General features: G+C 39.3%; 1 protein-coding gene across 2 annotated transcripts in view; it reads left to right on the top strand.

The window, feature by feature from the left end:
- The window catches only part of ARPP21 (cAMP regulated phosphoprotein 21), a 213,669-nt gene that overhangs the window by 91,924 nt on the left and 100,754 nt on the right, over positions 1–20,991 (top strand). The window contains exons 2-7 of one of the 2 annotated variants that reach the window (XM_074150269.1): positions 11,493–11,661; positions 13,437–13,605; positions 14,016–14,057; positions 14,465–14,506; positions 15,425–15,514; positions 19,618–19,768. In XM_074150269.1, the coding sequence (XP_074006370.1) occupies positions 13,438–13,605; positions 14,016–14,057; positions 14,465–14,506; positions 15,425–15,514; positions 19,618–19,768 (493 nt within the window). In that variant the 5' untranslated portion in view covers positions 11,493–11,661; position 13,437. Of the gene's footprint in view, positions 1–11,492; positions 11,662–13,399; positions 13,606–14,015; positions 14,058–14,464; positions 14,507–15,424; positions 15,515–19,617; positions 19,769–20,991 lie in introns of both variants that reach the window. The other variant, XM_074150270.1, reaches the window with a different exon arrangement.

Here is a 20,991-nt window from a genome sequence, read left to right as displayed (position 1 = left end):
GGAGCATGTAATAAATTAAGCAAAACATACAATAAGCTAGTTTTACTTCTTTTATTGTCTTTTACAGAAGGTTCTTGGGCAGATAATTTTTAATGTCAGAAGAGAAGACAAGGGCGTAAATTCTTGCCGTTGCACTTTGACATGGTCCAATAAAACATGTGAAGGCTAGGGTTTTTTTTTTTTTATTAAGAAGGGTGATTTGCAAGAAGGGTCGCAGTTCCTCAGAACTGGACTTTAAACAGTGACAGGAGTGGTTATTAACTTGCCCTTTCCTGTAGTTTTGTCGTGTTCCATCAGCCTTAGAAAATCCTGAAGGTATCAAAATAAATCCTGAGGCCCCCATTGTGTGGCATAGCATATTAAGAAGTATTGAACGAAAGGATTTTGTGTTTTACACAAAATTATTGTTTCAGTTCTTGCATGGGGGAGGTCAGCCTAGACTCAAAATAAGATTAAATAGGTGAAAAACACGTCATTCACAGGTGAACTACTAAAAACGTTTAGAGAAAAAACAATAAATCACTGGATTACATGGTTGAATACCACAAAGATGCTTATAACTAGTCAATATGAAATTTCAGTTAAAGAATTTAGGGCTATTGAAGTTCCAAAGTACTCATTAAATTCTGAATACCTTCTTGAATTTTTATGAAAGCCTTTTGTTTTTCCAAAGACTATTAAATGAAGGTCTCATTTAACAGGCTTGTTTAAGGTCCAGGCTGTGACCCAAGCCCGGAAAGAAATCTGTACTTTAAAGGATCTGTAGCATAGAGCTGCCCTTGGTACGTATCAATTTGTCATAGTCAGTAAAGTCCCACCACTTCCATTTTTCATCTTCAAGTTTAATAAAATATGTTCTTCTCTACCCTTCCAGTGTTGTGCTTTATAATGATATTTTTGTTTACTCTCTGGTACTGAGCACAGCAATGAAAAAATGTGATGATACGGCCATTCTGCAATGGAAATCCAATATATTACAGGCTATAGAACTTCAGTCCCGCACTTCTCTCCTGTAATTTAAATCTCAGTATTTTTAGATCATTGATGTAGTTAGTGGTTTCTAGTGCCAAGTAAGACAGATTGTTTCACAGCAGGTAAACACAATTTTGGATATTATAGAAGTTTTCTTAAAATCATATTTGAACTTGTGGAGACTTCAATCTGTATAACAAGATTTAAAGTACTCAAAAAAAACCTCACTGTTTTTCTGCTCGTGTTTTTTTGAATATCCCTTTCGATTAGGTTTTCTTTTTTCCTATTTTAAATTTAATAGAACATATTCCTTGGAGACATTGGCTAGAATATTTGATTTCTGCTGTGTATTCATTTCTCTCTTTTGTTAGTTCGTGTTTCATGCAGCTTTCTGGCGAGGCATATGTGGAATGGCCAATTACTTTTGTAACAAAGCTGCTTAGCTCTCTCTCATACATGTGTCATAATTCCTTCCCTGAAAAACACAAACAGACATAGAAACACTTTTTCTGCCTTTTCTTTTGTTCACAATATCGCATGGAGCCTGGAATTACCCACTGGAAAAGGCCAACATAATGCAGAAACCGCAGGGTTTCTGGCAAGGTATTATCAGAAGCCAAAGCTGCAAATCTTTGAGCCTGTTCTATAAACCTGGGTTTCTGCCTTTTCTCTCTTGACTATGGTAACTGCTTTGGAAGAGGATTTCTTCCTCTCGCTGGCCGTTAGGGTGACAGTATAAAATACCTCATTGGTATTTTGTAGTTGGATTTTTGTTTGTTTGTTTCTTCAGGAATTTGATTGCCATGTCTACTGCTGATGCTTCTGACGAGGAAATGGGATGTACATCAGTACATATCTTAAGATGGGTTCTAACATAGGAGGAGAATCTATTTTTAGAGATGGCAAGGGAATTGATAAAAGACAGACATCGCTGTCTTTGTTATTTCTACGAGTGAGCACAAGCTGAGTATATCTGGCGCTTAAGTGCTTGGAGCATTGCACAGTAATATGTAATGGTTTCATTGGCTTCTATAGCATGTATTTAGGCATTTTAACTTCTAATTTACGCTTACACCTGGCATTTTTCTCCATTTTCTTTTGAAACCATGGCAATATAGAGCATTGGATACAATGCATAGCATGCTTAAGGCTTCTTTTTGTAACGTATGGTATTTACTACTTAATTGCATTGCCTGAGACCAGCCAAAATGCAACCAACAAAATGGGGTTAATGTGTTTACATAAAATACAAATATACATGTATTAAAATGTAAAGATATATAAATTAAATGCATAAAATGCACAATTGATACATAAATATTTATATCTATTATGTGTGTTTATAATTTCTCTATAGTATTAGGAAAGTATGATATGCCTTAATTTTCTTTTTCTTCAGAAGGGCCTCAAACAATGAGGAAAAAAAGGGGGATGTGGCTCTAACAGAAAAAGAAAAAAAAAAAAGTAGTAATTCTCAGGAGATTCAAAGTTAAAAACAAGGAGCATCTCCAGATTTGATTGAAAATTGCCAAAATCTTACCTGTACCTTTGCAAGATTTTTAGACACAATAGTAATGTCTAGCAAAATAAGCTTAATTGATGAGACTTTGTCTACATAAACAGTTCTCACGGGGCGTTGCTCTCCTAAGTCTATTAATGCCCAAAAGCAGCCATCAACTGAGCATTTGTATTCCAATGTATTTTTTGATAAACACACTCAAGAAGAAATTTTGGCATTGTTCCTATATGGATAAATAAATAAAATAATATATTAAAATAATAATCTTGTATTGGGACCTTTCAAAGGGTCTGATCTTTGTTACCTTTGCTAGAGGGGATTTGAGCTGCGACTATACAAATTGGTTGGAATATGAGCTTGGAAAAGTTACTCTGCATTAAAACAAGCTTGATACCAATTGTCTTTGGACATGGAGAGCATAATTGCACAATTTCCAAGCAGTAACGTTAAATGGGGGAGGGAATATAATGTGTGGTGGGTTGTTTGTTGGGTTTTTTTTTTTAAACCTTATATAGATTTATGGCTTGCTTTCTTTTTTCTGGAAAGAAGAGTATTTCTTTGGCTGCAGGCTAGTTTTGTTTCAGAAAATGGTACTAGGAAAAATAGGAATAGCTACTATGTTTAATTCCAGTAATCAAAAGAGACTTTTGGAGGGAAATGATACATTATTTTTTTTGTCTTTCAGTTCTCATGTGGAAGCTTTTTGCTGTTTTGTAGTTGGTGTTTGTCCACTAAGGCAATTCTAGTGGTTAAGCGCAGGTCTCTTTCATCAGCATAATGCTGCTTTGCTGTTAGCAATTATTTTCTTTCAGGCTTTGCCAATTAAGCTAGCGCTAGTGAAAATGCACCTAATTTGTCAAAAAATGGCAGGATGAAATATCGGGGCCATTATATAAATTGGGAAAAGGAAAAATCAGGAGAAGCATATGTGAGACTTGGTGATACTTGGTCCATTCCTGCAGCATTTTCGTTCCAGTTATGCCTCCATCCACTGGTGATTTTGGGAGAAGTGTAAAGCAATTGACCATAAGTTATGGGTCATCCGTGTCTTGAGTATTGTGTATTTAAAAAAAAAAAAAAAAATCATCATCTTTGGGAGAAGTTGCCCAGAATGTTTTGTGCAAAGATGATGTTGTAGTGAACGAAATTGTTTTCTTCGTTGTCCCGGTTTGAAGTAAAACTGAACCAATTTTCTGTTCCGTAACTTTACATCCTAGCTCGGCCTCCTCTAACTCTCTGAAATTAACGGTGTATTGTGGAGAAAACTGCTCGTTCTCAGAATGATAAGCCCAATGTTTGTGCTCCGTGCCAAGGGATGGTGTGCAGGGAAGCCCTTGCTTATACTTATTGCTGTAACAACCAAGGGCAGCCCATTTCGTTATTTGCCCCCTTAGAGGGTCGGAAACGGAAAAAACGTAGAGGGGTCACATCGGTGGGGAGGAGTGGACAGGAGAGGTGACCCAAACCTGACCAACTGGGGTGTTCCATCCCATCTGCCCCACGCTCAGTATAAAAGCTGAGGGATCAAAGGGTCAGCCCCTTCCTGCGATGGCCGACGTCCAGAGAGGACTCTGTCTGTTCATCTGCCTTTGATCCCGATCCGTGTGTTCCTGACTCCAGAGCTGGAATCCAGTTCCCATTCGTCACTGAGTCCAGTCTGGGACTTCCCCAGTGCCTGCCGGTGACATGACTGTCATCCTGGGAGCTTGACGCGGTTTTGTATATATTGTATCTATTTCATTATTTTCTTCTTTATTTTTATTTTAATATTAATTCTTCATTAAAGTAGTTTAGTTCATTCTAAACTTCTGAATCTCTTTATCTCTTTCTCCTCCTCTCTCCTCTTTTGGGGGGGGGAAGAAGGGGGGGAAGGGCCATCTGTCAGTCCGGTTTTGGTAAATTCGGCCGAAACCACGACATTCGTTTTGTTTAGATTTGGGTTGTTTGTTTCCTCCTCGGATTCAATCGGTTTGCGTTTGGCACGATTGGTTATTAATAACGATGGTGGCTCGGCTGGGCACTCATTTATTACCTGCGGTCTGCATAGACTGAATTCTTCAAAGGCATGTACACTCCAAACGCAGACTTGTGGTGCTCGGGTTTTCTAGTAAAGTCCTTAAGCTATAGGAGGAGCTGAGTAAAGAAATAGGTTAAACTGAGCTTATAGTTCCTGTCTGTAAAGCAAAATGGACTTAATCCATGGTTACCTGAGAGGATAGAAATGCCAAAGAGAAGGCATTGAAGGAAGAAAGAGTGGGGATAGCTTGACTTAGAGGAACAAAAAATGTTTCAAGAACTCCTGCATTAAGCTAAAATGTAGTTCAAATCAAAATGAATGTAAGCTATATATTATTTCCTATTTCATTAGGTATAACGTACCACAAACGGCCTGAATTTTCTCACCTAGACTGTGCTGGATACCCGTAGTCCCACCGCTTCCCTCTGTGATGGCTCCCAGGCTCTGCAGTAGCTCTGATTGCCCTCAGCACTGCTGAGACCCCCTCTGTGGGGAACGCAGGCTCATTTACGCTGCGTTGCTGATCAGCGTTTCGTACTGAAATAAGGATATCCCAGAAGGAGTTTTATCATGATATTCACTGTCTTTAAACTGGTTTTAGTGTTTGTGGAAACGGAGCTCCTCTAGCGCATTTGCCACTGAGCATCGATGGGTGGGAGAACATCTCTCTGCATAGAGAGATGGAGGACGAGCATGAGAGAGATTGTTGAAGCAAACCGTCAATTGATAAAAATTAGACTAGATGTAGATAGTAATGGAAATAGCGTATACCTGTTTAACTGGCAATTAAAAGGAATTGGCTTCTTTAAACCTAATGGCACATAATAAGATGGCGTGCAGTTGTTTCCCGCAGGAAGAGAGAACTACTGAGAAATTGGGAAAGCTATTTAAAACAAAAACTATTGGCACAAGAAGAAAAATATGCAAAGTATTTGATGTATACAGTGGGGTAATGGAGAAAGTGTCCTGGCAAGGCAGTGAGGTTCTTGAACAATCCTTACAGCAAGACGGCTGAGAGCATCCTCCCCAGACCCCCTCTAATCTTCAAGTAAAGCTATCAGTCGGAAAAGGAGACTTCGTGATACAATTACCTTTGATGGCTGAGAAACAGACCTGATTACCTGGGAAGACGAGTTTCAGTCCCCTTTCCCTGTGAATTGTGTGTTTTCCTATGTTGGCTGTTGTTTTGGTTACAGAATTTGTGTGTTGCGAGGAGACTCGGGTGCATTGACAGCGTGGCTGGGAACCGCTGTACCTCTGAGCTGGGAGGCACAGGAGCTGTGCTGGTTTCCGCCAGCTAACAGTCAGACCAGTGAGTTTAATGAGCCTGATTTTTAGGGAAATGTGTCAGTTTTATATCCGGGAACGAGAGAACAAATTGGCGTACGTGTTTGAAATGCGTTGAAATGATGTTCTGAAGGCTGGGCTAAAGCAAACAACTCATTCCAAGGGTGCCGATTTGTACATCGGATTAGCTTGTTAAAAGTTTGGGTGTTACTCTGTTCCTAGTGAACTTGCGTGATTGACATTTATTAGTCAGATCACTCAAAGCCTTGTATCTTTTCATGCTGATCCTGGAAGACTTCAAATGGTCATCGTGACAGATAAAAGAGCATTTTTTTGAGCCTTTTCTTAAGTATTAAAACAAAACAGGCTCTCCCTATGGGCTGGCTGTATTTATTTTCCGGGGTAAAGCTTCTAGCTTTGCAGAAATATAACAAGCTAGAGGGAAAATCGTCATTACTACTTGACTGAAGATGATGACATTGACATGAGGTCTTCTGACAGGGGATTAAAGTGGAAAATATTGGTGGCAATCCGTTAGGAACAAGAGGATCCCTTTGGAAAAAAGAAATCAACTGTAAACCACAAAGAATTGCTTTGTTTCTTGTTTGTTGGTGTGTTTTGGTTTTTTTTTTCAGTTGTTAGATTGTTCTTAGCCCTGCTGTAATTTGTAAATACTGGATTTCACATGCCGGTTGGGAGGAAAGCCAGTGCTATTCCGACACGGAGGCTTTAGCTGGGATGCTGCTCCTCATCTTGTCTAGTTGGGTCTTTTAAAAGGCAACCGATCATTGCGTAGGATCTGAAACCTTATCCAATATATTTCCGTACGCCCCGTTTTCATCAAACTTGACCACTGTTGCCACCGATGGTTGTTTGCTGGCCTGCTTAAGGTGGGTCAGTGGCCTCTGTGCTACTGCTCGTACACAGATGCTCATGTTTCTGTAACTCCTGGAGGGGGGAATGCATCTGCTGTCAGTCTTTATTGAAAGTACCAACAGTAAATGAGTCCAAAGAGCCTTTTACCTGCAAAGGTCCGTGGCACACAGGAGCAGAAAATGTAGGCAGCCTCCTTATCTGTTTCTGTAGTGATGACGGAGAGGGGACAAAGTGAAGACAAGAGGAGGCGGGAAGTGAAATAAGTCTTCAAACATTTCCTTTAAAAGTATTTTTTGCCCTTGTTTCTTAAGGGTTAGTCTTCAGTCTTTTTAACAACCAGCAAACCTGTAGGATTCCACGTTCTCGCAACCTTGATTTTGATGTTATTTTTCAATTTGTTTTTCATACTAAAGCATGTTGGTGTGAGAGCTGGCATGGATTATTATCCTGCTATGATAATACACAGGGGCAAAATTGGCTTCTAAGTGCATGTGTGTATTTCTATGGGAAATGTGGGAAACCAGTGAGAAGGAGCATGGAGTACCACCTGTCTAATGATGTAGGTCCTGATGACTAGGGCTGACAGCTGAGTAGCAGTGTGTTCAAACTAAAACGCTGGATTTCATCTTACTTGCCTTTTTTTGGGTGGGATGGTAGTTTTTTGGGGGGTTGGTTTGGGGGTTTTTTGGTACAATAGGTTTTACATCCTGAAGATTGTCTTTGAAGCCACCACAGAGAGTTGAAGCGCTTGTTTTCAGTGTGAAATGTGAGATTTTCATAGATTTGCTTGTTGCTAGGAATGGGAATTTTTAAAGTAAATATCAAATAACAGGAACTTTATGCTTTAAGCCAGGAGAGTTTGGCAATGTTGAGGGCTGTGTGTACTGATAATCTTAAGATAATACTCATGTGACTTTCCAGTGTTTTCCTGGGGTCTGATGAGTTAGTTAGCAAGAATGAGTCAAAACTATCTTTATAGGTATGGGTAAGGTATATATCGCATAGTGGAAGTCATGACTGACGTACCTGCTTTCAGCTCACGGGCTCGTACCGTTCATGTGAGTGGAGAACCACTATGGGACGAGAAGGATCCTGATGTTGACGATGAGCCAGTTTTCAGCTAGAGGAGCTGTTGATTTTACCTGTATGCTTAGCAGCTTTAGTTGGAGAAAAACACCTCGGATTTCACTCTGGCAGGGCTTGGTCCTGCCTGCTCCTGCCTACTCTTGGTTAAGAGTATGCTGTTTGGCCTCAAAGCCTGCTCATCATCATCTCTTCTGAGAGAGGATGTGTCAATACTTACTGGAGCATAAAGATTTCAAAATTCCTGCTTCAGAACGTGATACCTTTGAGGCCATCAAAACATTTCCTGATACATAATACAGAAAGGGCTTACTCTCCTGTGGTGGGCTTGTAGGGTTTTGTCAGATGTCTCTCTGTTTAATTTCGGTTGATGGCCAGCTGTCAGTTCTTCATTGAAGAGACCTTTCTGATGCCTTTGCTCATTTTTCTGTTCTGTGCTTTTTTTGACGTCTCTTCTTCCTCGGTATAGTTTTTAAGCTCCTGCATTAAATTAAGTGTATTCCTTCCCAGAGACTTTCCTTGGAATCTGCGTGGTACGTGTTACAGGAACATATGTGACTATACGTGCCTTCTTCCATGCCTTTCTCTTTGAGCTCTGGCAGTAGCTGCTCAAGCTCGGTGGTACCCTCAGCTTCTAAAGTTAAAATCCTGTTAATAAAGAAAGCAGTTTTAAGAAAAAAAAACCCACCAGCATCCACACAATATTTGCTCGTCACCTGAGTCTTATACATTCTGTACAAACAGATTATGTTTCCATTAAAATGGTTCTGCAAGTGGCTTGGTGGGCACCTATATTTTCCGTTGCATTGCGGCATGCGATCCTCAAGTTGCTTTAAGGAACGGGGCTGAAATTTTGCTGCAAGCTCTTGTAGGCTGCTTCTAAGATCCCGACGCCCCTGTGAAATTCTTGCTCGCTTGCAAATAAAGGTGGTGGGTTTCGCCTAGCAACGGGCTTTGCTGTTTCTACCTGAGGATCAAAACCACAAGTGCATTTGTTCAGCCTTTTGCATCACTTTGGTGCTGAAGGTTTCGGCAGTCAAATCATCGCTGACATTTCTGTTGATGTGCAAGAAAGAGAATAATCCAGTATGTTTTTCCAGAGCGGTGCTGTCACTGCAGGACTGAGAATAGTAAAAAGTGCATTCATCACTGAATAACCAGATATCCTGGAAACACGCGAGGAAGAGACAGATTTTCAATCAGAATGTCTGACTTAATGGCTATTTTCTGACTGATTCCTCTTTGCTATTTATACTGTCCCTGAAGTATTTTATAGAAATCTGAGTCTCTTTGAAAACCCACCCAAGCAACCAGAAGTGTATTTTACGTATTGTAGTATGTAAATGATTAGTCATCACTTGTAAATTGCCTAATGGAGGAGGAGGAAATTTATATTGAGGAAGGTGAAGAGCTCGGTTGTGACTGCTATATGTCTCAGTTCTTCCTGCCTTCCCCCTCCCTCCCCCTGAAGATAATTATGAAGGATTTTTTAAAAGAATCATCCTAAGAAACACTGTCATTGCGGGTTTGAAAAATGATAGCTGCACACTGTAAGCTTATTTTCCACTTGCTTATGTTTTCTTGGGGAAATTTATGGAGTTTTTTTTGTTGTTTTAAGTTAAGATTCTATGGTCTTGCTGTACATTGCCAATGAGAAATGATGTTGGCATCTGATCTTAAGTGTAACAATATGGGGAACTCGGTTTATGAAGAAATACATCTTTGGTAAAGCATGATAAGATTATGTTGAGCATCTGTGGCACAAGACCAGAAATACTGTTTATTGGAGCTTTGGCAGATCTCTTCACTTGCTGGATATGATACCCTTTGTTGGTTAGTTGGCTGGGGTATTTTTTGTTTTGCTCTGTTTGTTTGTCTTATGAATAGTTAATTGGTGACACATGGCAATACTTGAAGAATCCTGAGGTTATTTTTTTTGTGCCCTGATTTTGGTACAGCTATCTATTGTTTAGTTAGTTTTGGAGGGTTTTGATTTGCATCAGTCTGTCCCCTGACTGGCAGTTTGCCGGGTGAAACTGTAATACACTGTATTTCCTTGGGGTTTTTGCTTTGTGGTTGGTTTTGGTTGATTTATTTTTATGTATTTTTTTTCCCTCTCTCTCTTTTGGAAGTGTGATGGAAAGCGTTAATGGAAGGGTTAAAAGTTTTTAAGTCAGTGGTTTATTCAATCTCTTCTCTCTGAGTATTGGCTCCATGAAATACATTTGCATGTGCTTGAGCATTTAGGCATAATTTTCCATATTGTTCTTTTGCCACTCCCATCAGGATCCTATATTTGTCAATGAGATAAAATTTATGAAAATGTCCTGTGATAAATACTGAAAAGCAAGTGGGGAAATCATACTTCGTATTCCTCTGTAGAGATGTACTTTGTATTACTCTGTACAAATCATTAAGTGCTTTGAGGAAAAGAAATATTTTTTTATGCATATAAATTTGCAGACTGGCCGTGGGAGTTTATGCAACTGCCTGCTGGTCTCCTCTCTGCACTTGAGCTCCCGGAGAGGGCAGGACTTGATTTTGGTGATAAATTCCAGTTCTGGCGCGTGAAATTCAGCTTTTTTTGACATGCTGAGCTCTAGCGTGCTGCCACATACCGTACAGCAGTTACATGTGCAAAATCCCATGTGCGGTTTAAAACGTGCCTCAGAAACAAGGAGTTTCATTATTAGGGTGAGATTATTAGGGTGAGATGATTATTAGGGTGAGGTTATTAGGGTGAGATGATTTTCGGTTTCGGTCCGTGTTTTTGGTTTGGTGGGGGGTTTTTTTTGTTGTTTTTTTTTTCTCCCCCTCCAAGTGGAACGATAGGTGTTTCTTTCTGTTTGCTGGTTTGGTGTGTTTCCAGTAATTGCTTCAACTGCCGTTCACGCGCAAGCCTGGGGAAGAGATGCCAGCTGTATCAAGACAGTTCAGCACACGGCCGTGGCTTTGTAAATCGATCCGACTCATCCCAAAAATGCTCCTTTTCTCAGGTTCAGCTGGTAAACGCAATCCTGATGAAGAGCATAAATTGCATTGTTGAGGCAACTCATTCTTCAGGATTATTTTCCAACTCTAACCTGGAGATCTCCTTTTTTCCCCCCTCTCGCAGTGCCTCAAAAGAAAGTTTTTCTGGCGGCCGTTTTTTGGGGAATAGGATTTCTGCCTTCTCCTCCTCCCATTCCAGATCATCTCAACTTTTTATTCAGTTTATTAAATGAACATCTCGATTCGCTACCCTGGAAAAGCAGGTCACTTTCTAAAAGCACCCACCTAGTTTCTTTTTTCAATAGCGTTTGACTGTTGAAACTCCGATTGGAGCAGAAGCCGTAGTTGAAAAGCAGGCGAGTCCTTTTTCCTCATGCCCTCATTGCTTTCTGTTGAAGCAAACAGATGAGCTTATATATAAATATGTATATATGCTTTTTTTTTTTTTTAATGAGAAGTGCTAGAATTCACTAAAAAAGGTTAAAATTGAAATGAGTAATCTTCAGTGCATAATGCAACTGTTAATTTTAGCTCCTTGCGTAGGAGCTGTTATGACTTGAACAGCCGGCTCTAGCCTTCATTAGAGAAGAAGCAGGCAGTTTTGAGACAGGTGGAGCTGGATCAAGCTGTGAAAGTGATTTGCTTGAAGCTGGTCATTAGTGTTAGAAATCTGGTCCTCTCTATTGCATCCTTACCTTGTACCATGATTGTTACCGTTGCTTTTATTTACTTTTCGTCTTTTTCCAGGTTGACTATGATCCATCAAACTCCGTGAAGGACCAGCATGGAGATTGGCGCCTTGAACTGTTAATGGGGACATGGGAGTCACGTCGTCGTTGATCATTTGCGTGGACTTAGCCAGCGAAGAGCAACAGAAGGCGCTAGAAAGACAGTGGGAATTATAGCAGTTTTTCAGGTAAATGGTGGCTTTGGTGGGGCTGATAAACGATGAGTGTCCTTGGTTTTGAGAACACTCTGTAAGCACTCAGGTGAGCTTGAGGGGGGGGGGGTAATATGCCCATGGAGAACTTGTGCATGTGTGTGCGGTTTCTTGATGTAAATCTCTTGCAAACTGAGGGTTGTTTAACAGTTTCAGGTCTTGCCGTTCGTCGTGGTTTGAATTTTGAGCGGAGCATTGCAAGTTTCAATTCTAAATGCAGAATGGCCGATAGCATGGGACTTCCTGGGGAAGGGCGGTGGGAGGAAGGAGAAGAACTCAAAGCTTGAATTGGCTTACTGTCAGCTAATTTGTGAGCTTCATATTCCAGTTGGTTGATTACGGAATTGTGTAGCTTCATCTCTTGTGAAATCCACAATTCTTCTTAAATGGGAAGATGATGTAGGAAAGGCTTTATTATTTTATTTGCTTACAGTGTCAAAACAAAAGCAAAAACTGGAAGTAGTAAGTTTTTATTACTCAGTAGGTCGGATTTTTTTCCCCACTTAAAACATAGCTTAAAAAAACAAAGGTAAGCGATATCAGATCTGTTGAACGTGCACTACAAGCTGTAAAAAGAAACATGGCAAAGTGTGGTTTTGCTTAATAGCCAGTGTTTCATTGCTGAGAAGTGGCAAGGTGTTGCAAAAGACCCTTTCTGAAATAGCTCCCTTTCTCAACCACAGTTGTTTTTCCTGAAGGTACTTCTTAAGCCAAATGGATGGGGGAAGGAAAAGTTAAATTATTCATGAGTCTCATTTGAAAATTGATCAGTGGAGGAGGCTTCAAGAGGGAGCTGGGGGTAGAGAGAGAGAAAGAGAGAGAAAATAATAATAGGCTTTAACTTGAAAAGCCTTTAAAGCTTCTGTACAACAACCCATTGTGAGCTGAGACTAAATGCGGTTTGGTTAAGATATCTTCATCAGAAATACCTGCCAAGGGCTTCCTGTAGGATTTTCATAGTGTTGGAGAGTGACACGGGGTTTGGGAAGAGGCTTAGGATTTTAATAATGGAGCTGTCAGTTTGGTGCCTGAAAATGCTGACCCTGAGAGCTTCATTGCCAAATTCAGATTTCATATTTATATTGAATTTATATTGAACCTCTTCAAATATATATGTTTAAAATGGTAGTGAGCACCATGGGCTTCTGCTATGTACAAAACCCGTGGTTGAGTGCTAAAAAACAGTGTTGTGGCTCATGCTTTGTTTCTATTTCTGTGTGTTTTGTTTGTTTGACTATTCTTTTTTATTCAAACAAAACCAAAACCAAACAAACAAAAAAAAGGGCAGGGGAGGGGGAAATCGGGAGGAGGGGAGCACTGAGATGCCAGAGACCTGGAATTCTGAATGGGTCCTTCCTTCCTGGTGCCGCTGAGCTCTACAGCAGAAAGTCCCTCACTGTCCATGCCTGCACCTCTGCAGTCCTGGGGCTGGGGTGGGAGAGACAGGAGGTTGCAGGACCTTACCTTAAATCTGCTCTCTACGACCTGTTTAACCTGACACTATTCTGCTGGTATAGACAGCCAATGTTGTCGATTCAGTACATCTCTTCAGTGCCTCTTTCCACTCCTGAGCTGCGTATTTTGGTTTGCTTAACAAAGGAAATTAAATGACTTGGGAATTAAAAAAAAAATATATCGTAATTAAAAAAAAAAATAAAAAATTCACCCCTAGTGTTTTTGTGTGTGTTTGTGTCGTGATATCTTGACCTTTCAGGTCACCAAATCTTGTTATTTTAATTTCTGTCTGGAAGAATGTCTGAGCAAGGTAAATCAAACCAGGAGACAGCAGAGGAAGCTGCGAAAGAGCAGGAGACTGCCATCTCTGAAGGGAACATGGACAACTGTATCCTTAATAAATCTGAAAGCTCGGAAGTGGAGGAGAAGGAGGAGAAGCTGAGCGATGCCAAGACAGAGCTGCAGGTAAGACAGGAATAGTGAATGGGTGCGTTAAATATCAGTGTGCTACCATTGTCTTTCCATTTCTATGTTCTCTCTCATTGCCTACACTTCCCCTGTTTTTCCTCTCTTAATTTTGAGACTGTCTCTTTCTTTTTTTTTTTTTTCTTAAAGATTGTTTATTTGTTGGGTTTTCTGGGTCCTTTTACCTCCCTATAAAATAAATGCTATTATTTGTTATACCTTTTAAGCTCTTTAGGCTGCTGTCCCTGTTATTAATTTTTCTGAGAAGTTAATTCCTAGACATCTGTGTTAAAGCTTGGTGAAATATTTGGCTGTTTTCCCTCTTTGGGGATTTAGAAAACTACCTTGATCTCATGAATTTACAGGTAATACTTAATGAATAATTACTTAATGTGTGGTTTGGTTTGTAGGTGTTACTGCCAACAAAAAGTTGTTATGCAAAGCCAAAGAAGGTAATTTGATGAGAAGACTTTATTGGATGAGGGGGTTTTAATCCTTTTTGCTCCATCGAATATAAAAATAAAGGGGGAGACTACAATTTAAGAGGAGCTTGGAGAGGGGGAGCGTTTAATTAAGTATGCCTTTTCTTAGATTTTTATTATATTCAGAAATGCAGAAAACTGTGCAGTGTGTTTTTATTGGGTTTTTATACCTGTTCTTAAAATGAATAAAGTGAGCAGAGATGATTCTTGGTTTCCCTTGCTTTCCAGACTGGGTTTGGGGAAGTTGTTTTTGCAGTCAGCAACTGTTTAAAATACCATTTAGGAGTGGTTGAATCTCTTTTTTTTTATTGTTAATGCTCTTGCCATGCACATTCTCCACTGAAGTGATAACTGCTTCTCTTTTTTGCTCTACCCAGAAACGAGGTGCAAATCAGAACCAGCAGAAAAAGAGATCCAAGGTAAGGGTCCATCTCTGTTTGGAATTGCATGCCATGGTAGGATAAAGAATTTCAATCAAATGTCTGTCTGCAGTTGAAATTCTGGCCTTTCATCACTTGTGTAGTGGTTGGGTTTTTTTTGTTTGTGATGGTTTGTGGGTTTTTTTCCTCCCCGTTACCCCATAATCTTGTTGCACAAAGACAGAGGACTTCTCTAGATAGAATGTTTCAGGATCCCCTTTATTTATCCTTCATACTTTTATGCTGCCGGGCTCGCTGTGCTTGCGTTAGACAGCGTGTGTGCTTGTGTGTGACGCTGGGGAAGGAAAAAGCTCATTCCTTTTGCTTTAGTAATTAACATTTTTGTTTGAATTTTATTTTAACGGACTAATCTTGACATAACAAAGCAGAGACTGACTAGCTCCCTAAGGAGGAAGGGAGAGGAGAAGGAGCTTCTAGGAATGACAGAAAACCCTGAAAACCTTCTTTTAATTTTTCAAGTGCAGATCCATAAAACTTGCACATTTTATTGTCCATGTTCCTTGGATATAATAATATTAGAAGAAGGGGGGGGGGGGGGGACACCAAACAAGCCAAAAACCCAAATCCAAATAACCAGAAGGAACCTTTGAGTTTAATTTTATGTTAAATTACCTTCAGTGTTGGATTATCTCTTCTTTGCTGTTACGATTTTTGGTGGGAGCGAGTGAACTGTGGCAGAAATTATTAAAAGCAAAGAAACCTACCCCCTCCCCTGTGTGGCAAACGGCTCATTGCTTAGAATCCTCTTCTGTGTGCATCAAAGGCAGATAGAATTTTGCTGGCTGGGGTGGGTAGTAGTTATTTGGGATATTTAGGGACAGCTGATGTATGCAGTTTATGTGACTTGGGGTCAGTAGTAGTGTTCTCTGTTTTTTTTTTTTGCTCTCTCTTATTCAGTCAGGAGCTAAGGGAAAACTCGTCCGGAGTCTTGCTGTGTGTGAAGAGTCATCCCCTCGCCAGGGAGTGGAAAATATTCATGATAATCAGGTACACTTGAATCTCTTAGCTGCATGGTTGACCTCCATGTTCAGTTGCATGATTATGTTACTTAATTGGGCATTTAACCAAGTCTTTCTTGGGGGAAAAATTACATCTGACAATGAACACGTTTTTATGAAGTTATCTGGTTTAGCGTGAACTTTATTTTGCAATATTAGTTTTATACTATATCACAGGGTGTTGTTTGCTTTTTTTTCCAGACCCCCTGAAAATTTCAGCAAATGGAAAAGAATTCAAAAGAATTCAGATTTTAAAATTTAAAAAGATAGTAACAATCAAAAAGAATATTAATATATGTTCTTTTCTCTAAGGCTCTCTCTTTCGAGGCTGCACCAGATACAGTTATGAATATGCTCTGGTTTCTGGTTCCTCTGAGACTCAGTTCATATCAGTGTCCCCCTTCACATAAAATTCACAGGTCTTTTGCTCTCTAAAATACTTTGTTAAAGCCAAGGATGCCTCCTACTGAGTGGCATTCATTTTCTAAACTCTTGGTGTAGATTTTCCGGTATCGAAAAGCGTGTATTTGAGTTTATCTGTACTGGTAGTGTTGTATTCCCAGTAGCTGGTAGAGTTCTGTCCCCTGCACCTCTCACCTCGGACAATAACACTGGTGACAGTCTTTGTAGGCTAACTTCGAAAAATATCCCAAAAAACGAAAGTAAAAATCTCAAATGCTCTTCTTTGCTTGCCTGGTAAGAGCAAGGCTTAAAAAACACCCCAAACCAAAATACCACGAGCACTGCCTATAGTTTTATGAGATGTTTGTGTGCAAATGAGATCAGCCATCGAGAGAGCTTGAGCAAGTGACTTCTTGTGAGCTTAGCACAAAAACAAAACATATCACGTTTAAGTGTACTTTCTCACCATTTCCTCTATTGACTTGAAATGAAGCAAATCCAGCTCTCCTCTTAGCTCATAAGTATGGAGAGGTTTTTCTATTTTTTTTTTTTTATTTTTTATTTTTTTTGAAAGACCAAAACCCAGGTTGTTTAGCAGGGGGACGTCTACATGTTCTGCTGCTCTACAATGATGCTTATGCAGTGGGCAGGCAGGTTATTTGATCGGTTGTTCTGTTGTAGGTATACGCTTTCTGCTTAACTTGCATTACTCAAGGCGCGTGGCTTCTGTTCTGCTTTCATTTGTATTTCCTATTGCTTAATGGAGAATGGAGAGGAGAATAACATAAAGAGATTGTATTAAGCATCGCATGGTAGTTTATAATGTACTGCACAGGACCTGTATTAAACATCAGAGAAAACTGGCCGGTTTGGAGGTAAAATCCCTGTCCGGATTGCACCCCGACGCCAGGCAGAGGAGGGGTTCCTGTTCCACGCAGCCTCCGGTCCTACCTTTCTTTGACCATAACAAAACATTTATGGGAGATAAAATGCCTCCCTGGACCGACCCCTGCGTTCATTTGCTAGAGACACAATTGGCTTGGGGTAATTAATTAGATAGGAATTGCGCTTCTGCTGTCGCAGACGTTTTACTAACGCATCTGGCTCAGCTTTGCCGGGGAAAGCTGGACCTGCAGGCTCCTCCTTGGACTGGCTGAAGGATACAGGAAGTTTTGTGCCAGCCGAATTGCTTTGCTTTCACTTGAGGGGAGAAAAAGCTTATTTTCGGTTTGGATTTTATTTTAATTTTTAAAATCATTATTTTATCTTAATGGTTTACAAAGCACAGGGAATTAATTACCAGAGAATGTACGGTACATTGCCAGAACTACTGAGTATGGATTGTACTGCAGACTTGATGTTTGTATTTATATTTGAATACTTGCCTTCATTTTCCTGTATAGGGAAAAAACTTGTTTACCTGTATTACTTGACCTTGAACGCTTACCTGATGGTTCACTATGTCCTTACTTAAAAGGAATGTTGCCTTTAATGTTATACTATTGACCAAGAAGTGTATTATTGCAATTTGAACATTTATTTTGTTGTTCACTATACTTACCTTGTATCAATGTATTTATTAACATTGTATTTTATTATTGAGAAAAATCAATAAAAATCTAAGAAAATATACAGTAGCTTGCTTTCACGACTCTACAGCCCTTTTGTGTGTTTATTCTAGTGCAAATATAGAAGTACTACGTTACATGTAAGACTAACTACTGTATGTTCCTATGTGTGGTTTTGTGTAAAGTCTGTCGTTTTTTCTTTCCATAAGTGCATTTTAACCTCTGTGAAAGTTAGGATTAACGTCCTGGGAACAGCATGGCCAGTTACATTTTTCTCCTGTTCTGACAAGGCAGCAGCGCAGTCGCTCTGCTCCAGGCAGTGCAGGGAATCAGAGTTATCCTTCAGGGTCTTTGGGCAGCGGTTGATCCAAAGTTTGTTGCTTGAATGAGGAATCGAACTGCCGTTTGAAGTGAGAGAAAGCAGGCGTAACGTTAGTCCTCTGAGCGCAACTGAGCAGGTTAGCAAACGCTTTTCCACGTAACCTTATCGTAAATGACCAGGAGTTCCCACTCCCTCCCTCTATGTGCTCGGTTTTTGGCCAATACCGTCAGCCAAAACGAACAGAAGTAGGGATTAAGGACGTAGTTCAGGTTAAATTTTGGCTCTAGGGCTCTGTTTCTCTTCTACGGTGCTTTTCATCTCAAGTCTTTGTGCCACATTCAAACTTCACAAAAAGTCAATACTGATTAAGCTGAGAAATTACCGAATTTCTGTCTTACCGTGGCATGTTTATGCTGATACCTTGTTCTGTTAGGATCTTGTCTTACGTGTGTTGTGGTGGCTGATTTGTAGTTCTTTAAAAAAATTCAGAAACCTAAAATTTGTAGTAATTATTGAAAGTATTGTTTGAATTCGTAATGCTCTGGTTGCTTAAAAAAACAAAACCAAAACAACCCTAACTTTAAAGTTTTGTAATGATCTTTTGGTATGAAAAATTGTGACAAAGGAAGGGAATTTACTAGCATTCAAGAAACTCCAATTTTCTCCAGCATTGGTGAATTTGGTTTGCCTTAACATGATGCCAAAAAATTATCAGGCATGCAGGACTTTCTTCTATTAAAGAAACCTGCATTAGCAGGGAGTTTTTGTGACAGCTTAATTCAAATGTGCGTTTTTACACTATTTAAGCTTATAGTATTATTTTGGCCATTTTTTCTTCAAAAGAACATGAGCACAGAAGTATGCTTCCTTCAATTATGTCCAACCAGATTGCTATTTCTTGAAATATATAAATTACGCCATGGTAACTTCAAAAGAAAACAATTTGTGTTCCGTTCCAACAAAGCCAATGTGAAGTAATGTTTTAAGTGGGAAATAGCAAGTTCTTTAAAGCAAATCAGAAAAAGCCAACGAGCTTGAATTCTCAGTTTTAGTTAAGTTTTTAAAGCTGAAGCGTGCTTTCAAAGGGACTCATAGTCTCTGAAATACTGAATTTTAGAGGATAAAACTTGTAATGCCTTGGAGAAGTTCATTTCCCACAACTTGTTTGAAAATTGCAGTGCACGTTTCACCCGTTTTGCTAAAGGCATATTTGCATATGTCTGTAAATATAAAGTACTTGATAGGTTAGTAAGCACTCTTGTCTACAGCTGAGTTTATAATTTGCTGGGACTTTTCTACTGTCAGAGCCTGAAAGCTCTGTCTGGCTGATACTGTGCTTACATGTGCAAAACAGTTCACATGAACCTGCAGGATTTTGTAGTGAGGGGAAAAAAGTTATATTTTTCAGACATCTATCCATCAATCAACATCTAGCATGTGTAGTATTGATTAAGTTATAGAATTACTTAAGAAAGCCCATAAAATGTATTTCACAGTTCTAATAAGTCTTAAGTGAGAACTATCAAAGTGTACAATAACATAGTGCCTTTAATATAGGTAGACTAAAAGTTTACAGCGTTCAAATGTTAGGGAAGAAATACACTTACCACTAGAATTTGGCCTCTAGGGTGCCATTATTCTCCTGGGAAAAAAGATAATTTTTTTCAAATAGGAAAGAAATGTATCTGGCTTCAGCTTTTCTAGCTACACGTAGTTTAACACAAGTCTCTGCAGGTTGGAAGCCATGGGAAGCTTACTGAATCTGGCCGTAAATTCATCTTTCTTGTTTTTTCCCAACAGGAATCAATCCAACTGCAGCTTTCAAGTTTTCCTAGCTTGCAAGAAGAAGATAAATCTAGTAAAGATGACTCCGAGAAAGAAAAAGAGAAGGATAAAAATAAAGAAAAAGAGAAAAACAGTGAAAAAACCAAGATCAGAATGTTATCAAAAGGTGAACTTAACAGTAATTATAACAATTTAAATACTTTTATGAAAAGGATTGTTCTTATAAGTGTGCATTTCTTTATTTGTATATAAATACACAGTAGAAATGGTTTTATACATTGAGAAAATTCAGAACCTGAAATGCGTATGCATGGGAATGGTTTTTTTCGTACAAACTCAGGCTTTGAAAGTGAAGAAACCTTTCAAACTGAGGTTCGATATTGGAGGTTCTTAATTTTCTTTAATATAAAATCATTCTTCTGAATACTTAACCGTGTTGATATAAACACATACATATGTAAATATGTGTGATTATATAATAAGATAAGTGTAAGACTCTAATACGCTTTTCTCCATTAATGATAATATATTAGCATGTCATTTTTGCATTGTAGGCAGTAGAGAGTAATCCTCTGCGCTATTGCTCCTTTCTCATGGAGGATTTCTCTTAAATGCTGTAAGGAAACCCACCCATGGCCTTTAACCTGTATTACAATCTACTGTTAGCCTCTACTAAGAGTTCTTCAGAAAATATTTTTGTATCTAAATATAGTATTTTTTTTAAAAAAAAAATCTTTTTATTAATCCATGGTACAGAGTTGCAGTGTAATCTCTTAAAAATCATCATTGCCTACCTGGGTGTGGATCCGCAGCTGGTGTGAATTGTTAGTTGGCTTCAATGGAGCTCTCACAGTTCACGCCAGCTTGAGGATCTGTGGGTGCTTTTGAGTGAAGCGATACAGCAATGCTGAAAAATTAATTCTGACTAAAGTCACGCATCCCGATTACCTGCCCACTCTCAGGCGTCATTGGATTTCAGTCTCTTAACACAAATAGAATTCCCCCCGGCACGATGCCTCATTTTCCACGTGTACAGCATTTATTAAGTGGTGCAAAGAGCTGTTGATGAATAAAACTTTTTTTTTTTCTTTCTTTCTTTTTTTTTTTTCTTAATTTTATTTAGTAATGTAAAGGAAGAAATTGCCAAGGTCTTGAGTAGCAGTGAAGGTTTGCCATGATTTTCAAATGATCACCACTTTCTGTCAGTGTCTCATTTTGGTGCTGTGTTCTCAGTAGAACGGTACAGAGGGATGGTGAATATCCACCCGATGCTTCTGAGCGTAGATCTTTGTTGGCTGAACTCCAAATGAACATTTTCTTTCAGAGCATACGCTTTCAGATTGTTGCTGGAAAATGGATTTTGATTTATGGCATAGCTTAATCGTGACT

The sequence above is a fragment of the Numenius arquata genome, chromosome 7, assembly GCF_964106895.1.
Source record: "Numenius arquata chromosome 7, bNumArq3.hap1.1, whole genome shotgun sequence".
In the NCBI taxonomy this organism is placed as follows: Eukaryota; Metazoa; Chordata; class Aves; order Charadriiformes; family Scolopacidae; genus Numenius; species Numenius arquata.
The sequence above is the reverse complement of the archived record's forward strand: the minus strand, read 5'-3'. Positions and strand labels throughout refer to the sequence as shown.